Here is an 8,279-nt window from a genome sequence, read left to right on the forward strand (position 1 = left end):
GTTTGTTGTAACCACTTTTTGAAAGATGGGCAATTATCAGGAGGACTATAACCTTGGTGGGGGGCGTGGGGGATTACCCTCTGCCAGGCGGCGAATGGCCCCTGACTTTGATGGTCGTGACCTTGTGTGTTCTATATTTTCTTTTTACACCTTCTCACATTAATTGAGGGATGATATCGGGGTGCTTGGAACCCCCAATTCAAATCCACATGAGCATTTAGATGTAATCATAGCTAAGGTGACAAAATCTCACACATAATCCACCAGACTACCACCAAACAAAAGAAAGAAAGATTGATAAAGAAAAAGCTGCTAAAGAATATTAAATTAGACTCAATTTTTTTAATATATAATAAAACTTTTTGTAATTTCTGAATTAGGTTTGGGATTGAATAGGCATGTGATCAAAGCTATTGGCTGGCTCACATATGGCAATAAGTGGAGATCAAAGCACAAGCAAAAATAAATATAAAAAGCTAACAGCGAGAGAGAAAGAGAGAGAGAGAGAGAGAGAGAGAGGGAGAGAATTAATATTGTTTGGGTACCTTACAGCTATGCTGAAGCAGAAATGCCATGATTCAAGAGAAGAAAGAAATGGTTTTGTGTACCAAAAAAAATTAAAAATTAAAAAAAAAAAGATGAGAGTGCTTGAAAAGATGGTGATGTAGACCACAATTATTCCTCCATTTCTTTTGTTTTTTTCCCTTTAATTAAAAAACAACCTGTTGTTGAGAAAAAGAAATGATCACTTTTGTCAGAAACATTAAAGCAAAATTGTTGTACATTATTAGGAAAAAAAAAAGATTGTAAATACAAAAATAAACATCAAAGCACACAAAGCAAGGACTCCTTAAGTAAGATTCAAACACTTTGATCTTTTTATATGAGATTAAGATTTCTTACTAATTCAACCAATTAATATTCTGAACGACTTCTGTTGTGTGCATTCACAGAAGGAAATACTTATAATTAAGCAATTAAGGAAATTGATCATTTATATGCTTCAGAAATGAAATATTTAAGTACTTACTACAATACAAATTTTGCAGAAAAAGGCTTGAATGAGAGAGGGTGTTCATTCTGCTTGCTTATAGTGAGTGAGTAAGTGCACTGAGTGAGGGAGCCCCTTTTTTCAACAGCACAATCCCAATGTCTGATAATGAAAAAGAAAGCCTATGGAGACCTACATATTCTCCCTCATAAAATATAAATTAAAAATAAATTAATAAACTAAAATTAAAAAAAAAAAAGTTACATGATAAAAAACCAACTGTGTCTGTCTTTTGTTGCATAAGAGAATAATTTAATTTCTGACATTTTACAGTGACATTTTTTTGCTGTACTATCCAAGCTTTTATTTCAGGAAGAATAACCGGTCATTATTTTTTTTCTGTTTAGGATAAGCCAGTCTACATTACAACCATAAATATACAACCACTTGGTTTTGTATTATGTTCTGTCATATTTTTTTTTAATTTAATTTTTTGAATGTTTTAAATTTATTTGACTTTATCGGCATCTTCATGTTCTAAAATATATATATTTAAAACTTGATAATATTGTCTAGTTACAATATATGATGCCAAATTAATGTTGAACAATGATGTTTAGCTATAATTTTTAAGGGAGATTGCTCATATCCAAATTTTAAACATGATGATATTCACATCAAGTACAAAAGTGATACTAGTAAATAAGTTTACCCATCAGTGATTCCTCTTGTGTATATTGATGAAACTACAGAATTTGCAGTAATTAATATTTAATGCTGTCCACTAAATTATTACTGCGTAGATCTAGTTAACTATATGAGTTAGTTTCCAGTTCTAGCACCATTGAAAATGTGACATGAAACCACAGCACAGGATGCACATAGATTTTCAAATATTCAAACCAGGTGAAAACATGAGCATGATTCAATAATTCCAGTTTTGAATAAATGAAAAGAAACCCACTTCATGCAGAAAAGGTCTCTTCGAGAAAAGATGATTGCTTCCATATTTCCATGTAAGACATTTTCTAAAAGAGAAAGGGTCCCATGCATGACATGACCAGAAAGCTCATAAAGCAAATGTTGAAAATTAGATTGAAGCATAATATTTTCTTTTCTTTTTTTTTTTCTTTTCTTTTTGGATCAACAAGTCTCCATCTCAAGCAAACTTTTAATTCCTTTTCCTACAATCTACCAAAGGACATGGCATTTTCTCAATAATTTTTTCACTTGCAAGCAAAACGCAATCAAGAAAAACAAGATTGCATGGACATGAATATGAATAAAATATATATGTACATAAATTGAGTACCATTTTTACACACACATAGTCCACAATTTACTACTTTATCACTTTCATAAGTTTGATTCTTTTCTTCTTTTGGCTTGATTCATTTGTGATAGGCCACATGTTTAGCCTTATTTATCGGTGACCCACATCTCAAATGATGATTTGGCTCATGGTTAATAAAATAAGAATTACTAGTCTTAAGGAATAGTGAATGTTGATCAAGTTCGTAATAGTGAGTGTTGATCAAGTTCGTAATCAATCACTTAAGAAGTAACAAATCTTGAATTTGATTCTCTCCGTGTCTTAAGATTGTTTGTATAGAGCTTACTTTGATAGCTATCGTTAATTCTTAAAGAATCATTTGAGCGAAAGTCTACAGAAATAAAATATCACAGAGGGCCCGAACAGCCTTTTGCTTCGTCTCCAAAAAAGATTATTCATCATAAATATTGTTCAAAATAATATAATTTTTTTTTACTGTACCAAGGAAAAATTAAGTTGATTTATTTGCCCATCTCTCGCGAGGGCTATTTCCTGTTCTTTTTAGCAAGGTTAGAAAGCTATTCAAAATAATAATAATAAAAAAAATTAGGGGTGGGCACGGGTCGGGTTGATACCCTCATATAGAACGGGTTGAAAAAATTCAACCCAACCTAATCCAACTCAAACTGCGGGTTGGATTAATTGGATTGGGCTTTGAAAAAGTTTTTTTTAGTCTAAATAAAAATAAACTAATTAATTAAAAAATTAAAAAAAACACAAATATTAAAATCCCTACAACAAATCTAACATTTCAAAGTTCAACAATCAAATTATTAGTACATAATTAATGGAAACACAAATTATTATTATATCATTAAATTTATCAGTACATAAATTTAAAGTCTTATTTAATACAAAACACTAAATATCAAATTTTATATAATAACACACACACACACACACACATATACATATACATACACGGGTTGGCGTGTTGGGTTGGGTTAAAAATTTTTAACCCAACACCGTAAATAGTGTCAGTTGAGAATTTAACAACTCAATCCAACCCATACATTTTATCAATCCAACCCAACCAGTAAAAAATCATATTGGTTGGGTTGGTTTCACAGATTGGGCGGGTTGATACCCAGCCCTAATAATAAGGGTAATCCATCAATAACAAAGTACGTCTTATTATCTATTTTGGTTATTCATATATTATATTACGATATTTGTAATGAGATTGATTTGAGTCTTAAGTGCTTGATATTAGTGGATGAACTAATTTGAATTGATTAAATCCAGCTAATATGATTGGGGCAGTTGGAAATAATTCTTCGTCTACTATCTGCAATATCTTGACATCCATTGCCTTCTCGTTTTATCGTCCTCCCTACATGTAAGACTTTTGAATGGCAAAAACCAAAAAACAAAAAAAAATTCCGCAATCTTCGTAAAACGGTAAAAGTGATTAACGTCACAAAACCATAGCATTCTTTTATTTCCTCTAATATTTCAAATTATTCAGATATATTATCTTTTGAGATATTCAATGACCTATTGTTAAAAAAAAAAAAAAAACGCTGGGTATCTTTGAAAAAGAAGGCTCTTAGCCCCTTACTATTGATTCTTGTGGTGTTTTAAACGATAAAAGTGCCATTCATGTGAGTGATATTCTCACCGAAAGCTTTGCGATTGACCACTTTAATTCCTCGACCATATTAATTCGTAATGCATGATTAACGTCACAAAACCCGTTAGTTAGTTATTTATGTGGAAAGAGATAAATTTAAGGTTTTTTTGTGTTTTTGGTTTTATATTTGGTTTTTTTTCTTCTTTTTTTTTTGAAAAGAACCTTTTAAGTTAATGTTAAACTTGAATGTTAAATAAGTTCAAGAAATTAACTTTTCTTGAATAAAAATAAAAATGCCAAAACCATAATTAACCTTCAAGATTACCAGGTTTGTACGGCCATCTTAAAATATTCCCAATTTTGGGAGAGCTTGCTAAACTACACACTTGAGATTTTCAAATTAAAGCCCAAAAATACCGTAAGATGTATTAACGCGCAAAAAAGAAACCATGCACAAATGGAGTTTCAAAGCACTGCCAGTGTAGCCAAAGCCATATTAATTAATTCAAAATAGAGACTAGAATGACCAAAAATCTTAGATGTTCAAAACTACCCTGAAACCAAAGGCAATCTCTTCTTCAACTTGGCCAAAATCAAGCCTTGAGCCTTCCATAGTACTTGGCCTTCTCCTGCGTTGTCTGGAACCGACCATGGCCGAACTTGGAGGATGTGTCAATGAACTTGAGCTTAATCTCCTCCAATGCAAGCCTAGACATCTGCTTCAGTAGGGACTGCCTCAACGTCACAACACGCTTCTTAGGTCCAACACAGCAGCCCTTGATCAGCAGGTAATCTTCATTGACTACACCATAGTGGGGGAAGCCTCCCATTGGGGTGATATCCTTCTCCGTCCTGAGTACACAATTATAACAATCATCTAACATCAACCTCAAAATAGAAAAGCAACAGCTATTGAATAACTTGCAAGTCTTGACAGCTGTCCACATTGCTTTAAATGATGAAATGACTATATAATTACAATAAAAAAAAATATTCAGCCACAAAATGGAGCCAAACATGTACCTGGCGGTTTTTTAAGTTGCAGGGCCAACAAAGGTCAGAAAAGGTCAACAAAAAAGGTTGGAAAAATATCAACTAGTTCCCACCCGCTCTTACCCAACCTTACTCGAACTCACCCAACTTAACAATTCACATACACCTAAAATAAACAATATAGATCTCAAGAAGAAAAAGAACCCATTAAAGAAGATAACAGATATACCGACCTGTCAAATTCAGTCATGGCAGAATGAGACTCCTGGCTGGCCTTCCCAAGCTTGTAAATTTTCTTGTTCATCTCTGTACGGTGATGGTAACCGTTCTGCCCAGCTCTAGCAACAGTAAAGGAGACCCTAGCCGGATGCCAGGCACCAATACAAGCAACCTTGCGTAGACCACGGTGAGTCTTACGAGGGAGACGAGTAACACCCCAACGAGTAACAACACCCTCATATCCCTTACCTTTGGTCACACCAATAATGTCAATCATCTCATCTTTCTGGAACACAGCATCAATAGGAATCTGTTTCTCGAAGAAACCATAAGCAAAGTCAACCTTCTGGGCAACTGATCCACCATTGACCTGGATCTCCATCAGATGGGCCTTCTTCTGCTTCAGTCCCTTCATTTTTCTGATCTGTAGAGTGAAATAACGGTTAAAATAATATAACCGCCAGACAGGTATTCTCATAACATCGAAATGGTATGTCCACATTCATGATGAGGAAAAGCCAAAGATGAGAAATATGTAATTCCACTTCTATCAAATTTAAAATAACACTGCTAAAGCTTGAATTACCTGGGTATGGGCCAAAACACGAATCACGGTGCAGTATTTCTTCATTTTCTCCAGCTGAGCCTGAATGTCTTTCTTTCCATCATCAGTTTCATACTTCTTTGTATACTTAGTGAAGGCCTTCTTCTTCGATTTGCACCAGTTCTTGTAAAACCTTCTCCTAACCTCCTCATTGAGATGCTGAGCCCAAACAGTGCAGAGAGAACGAAGCCCACGGGGTGTCTTGACATAACCAACAACCCCAACAACCACCAGGGGTGGTGTTTCAATAATAGTTACTGCTTCACATGTTTCTTTCTTGTGCAGCTCTGAAAGATAATGATTACGTTTAGACAATTTAGCATACCTTTTTATATGAATATGTGAGAAATGTATAATCATACTCAAACCAAAAACAAAGATAAAAATAATGGCAGCAAATGACTCACTTGATCCTGGCTTTTCAACATCTCTGACAATATGGGTCATTCCAGCTTTGTAGCCTAAAAAAGCAGTTAATCTGCATGGTTTTGATGGGTCATCCTTGGGAAAGGCCTTCACTGCAAAAGTGAGCATCAAATAAAGACAAATAAGCCTCTAAAATAAGCCCAAACATGGTCATAGAAAAAGCATCCATCATAAAATACAAGTTGGAATGGAACTATTTGAACAGGAATAATTTTATTGGCTAAACATTCACCAAACTTTCACAATTAGAATAAATTTATAAAATTTGCCATAGAATTCAACAAAGATATTACTAAGTTTCATGAAAATAAATATTTAAGCACTCATTTATGAGAAGCTTTAACTTATAAGGCTATTTTCCTTAAAAGCAATACAAGTACACATATCATTATGCTTAATTAATTAAGCATAAGGGACAAACTGAACAAATGACTTATTCAAATTCTACAGAGATGCACAGTTTTAAAGTAAAGGAAGACACCAAAGTATTTTATATCTTATAGCTTATCTAAAAGCTACTAACATTACAATTAGATAATAAGATATTATGTGCGCAAAAAAACTATCATAAAATAAAAGAGAAAAGGAAAAGTCCGTTTCCATTGCCCAAAGAATCAACAAAGCGACAGTAAACTGTGAATATTGTAAATCATGCATTTCTTACAACAATTAGAAATAAATAAATAAACTTTAGGGAAAATATTCAACAATATAACTGAAAGTAACCCAGCACATTAAAAAACAAGATAAAGGATTTAGAATACATAATGAAATGGCACATTAAAGAGAATAGTACTAGGGTCTTCATCTTCGCCACACAGATTAAATTCCCATAATGGCATATGAAGATACAAATAATTTATAAGTTAAAAAAGCTAGAAAAATAATTAGAAACCTTTTCCTCTGTGGCGGGATGCTCTCTTCCTTGGGAGAAATCCTAAAGAACCATGTCTTGGGTGTTCAAACTTACGATGAGACATCCTACTCGGCACTTAGAACTGCGAAACTAAAAGATTAGTTCACTCCAATTGGATAAAAGATAAATAATTGTGGTAAGTTCACATTAACCACAGACATGCAGTAATATTGAGCTAAGTTGATAGAATTTCACACATTAAATAAGTTTCAGAAATAAAATTAATTGAAACAAGATTGAATGACATTCATAAGTAAAACTCCAAAAAATTTGTAGGTCATACATCATATTAAAAAGACTATTTGAAATTAAAAAAAAAAGAAAAGTAGAAAGTATCTTGATTTTATAGTACAATATCAAAATGCCCTACCTGGCAGAGCCAATCATAGGATTTGAAAAAAACATTATCATATGATTTAAAAAAACATTAGCAGTTTAAACAACTTTCCAGAAAACTTAACAGCAACTCAAAGGGGTATGGAAGGCCATTATATAAGAAAATTGACATTAGATATCAAACAAGAAAACCATTTCATAAATAGTCAAATAAAAAAAAATGTAGAAGACTGACATCAGACATCAAACTAATTACATCAATAGTCAAATAAAAAATAATGTCGAATGATTTCAAAACAAGTTGAAAAACATTTAAATTAAGAAAAAATTTGCAATTTCCAAATAACGAGAATAATGTATTCTATGTATGAGGGTAAAAAGCTTCAAATAATGAAAAGGTATATTTTTGCTGTGAAAAACAATCAGTGTTACATGCAACATCCGAAAGACAATTGAAAATGGTCCCCAACCAAAGGCCTATGGCAAATTAGAATTATGCCAATTCTCGGGCTCACTGGTCTTTCATTCCAAAAACCCGTACAAGAGTTTCTGGCAAAAGAGCCCTTTTCTGAGACTCCAGCCTTGATTACCATACTCACATCAGTTTTGGGGATCTCATTCAGCCAATCATCCATCAAGAAGTGCCAAACACCAACATATTTTCACAAAATTTTTTAAAGCTCAAAAAAGTGCTTCAAAATCGGTAGAATCATATCATTATCAGAACAATAAAAAATCAATAATACTCGTATAAATTGAACCCAAAAACAAAAAAGCCAATAGAGTCAAAAAGCTTATACAGATCATCAAAATCTATAGCATGCAAATAGCTAAAGGCATGAAATAAATAAAGGTTAAAAAAGCTCAAAAATAACAAATCCACAGCAT

The 8,279-nt window shown here is 32.9% G+C and overlaps 2 protein-coding genes across 2 annotated transcripts in view; both read right to left on the reverse strand.

Moving 5' to 3' along the window:
- LOC18040321 overlaps nt 1-599 on the reverse strand; it is a 2,111-nt gene extending 1,512 nt beyond the window's left edge. Inside the window, exon 1 of the mRNA XM_024184685.1 lies at nt 546-599. The gene's annotated coding sequence lies outside the window, so the exon portion shown is untranslated. The remainder of the gene's footprint in view (nt 1-545) is intronic.
- Nucleotides 600-4,297: 3,698 nt separating this feature from the next.
- LOC18042373 (60S ribosomal protein L3-2) lies at nt 4,298-7,175 on the reverse strand. Its single transcript, XM_006431574.2, has 5 exons — nt 7,035-7,175; nt 6,121-6,231; nt 5,696-6,000; nt 5,124-5,533; nt 4,298-4,749 (listed from the first exon to the last, which is right to left on the reverse strand). Exons 1-5 carry the CDS (start codon nt 7,117-7,119, stop codon nt 4,491-4,493), a joined length of 1,170 nt encoding a protein of 389 aa, XP_006431637.1. The 5' UTR covers nt 7,120-7,175; the 3' UTR covers nt 4,298-4,490.
- Between the last annotated feature and the right edge of the window lie 1,104 nt (nt 7,176-8,279).

Source organism: Citrus clementina, unplaced genomic scaffold, assembly GCF_000493195.1.
Source record: "Citrus clementina cultivar Clemenules unplaced genomic scaffold, Citrus_clementina_v1.0 scaffold_5, whole genome shotgun sequence".
NCBI classification, from domain to species: Eukaryota; Viridiplantae; Streptophyta; class Magnoliopsida; order Sapindales; family Rutaceae; genus Citrus; species Citrus x clementina.

What these genes read in the sequence shown, in the direction of transcription:
- LOC18042373 (XM_006431574.2), bottom strand. Translation starts at nt 7,119, where the DNA reads ATGTCTCATCGTAAGTTTGAACACCCAAGACATGGTTCTTTAGGATTT. An exon ending in ATCCCGCCACAGAGGAAAAG is followed by an intron (nt 6,232 to 7,034) that starts GTTTCTAATTAT and finishes TCACTTTTGCAG; the next exon opens with TGAAGGCCTTTCCCAAGGAT. An exon ending in TGTTGAAAAGCCAGGATCAA is followed by an intron (nt 6,001 to 6,120) that starts GTGAGTCATTTG and finishes ATTATCTTTCAG; the next exon opens with AGCTGCACAAGAAAGAAACA.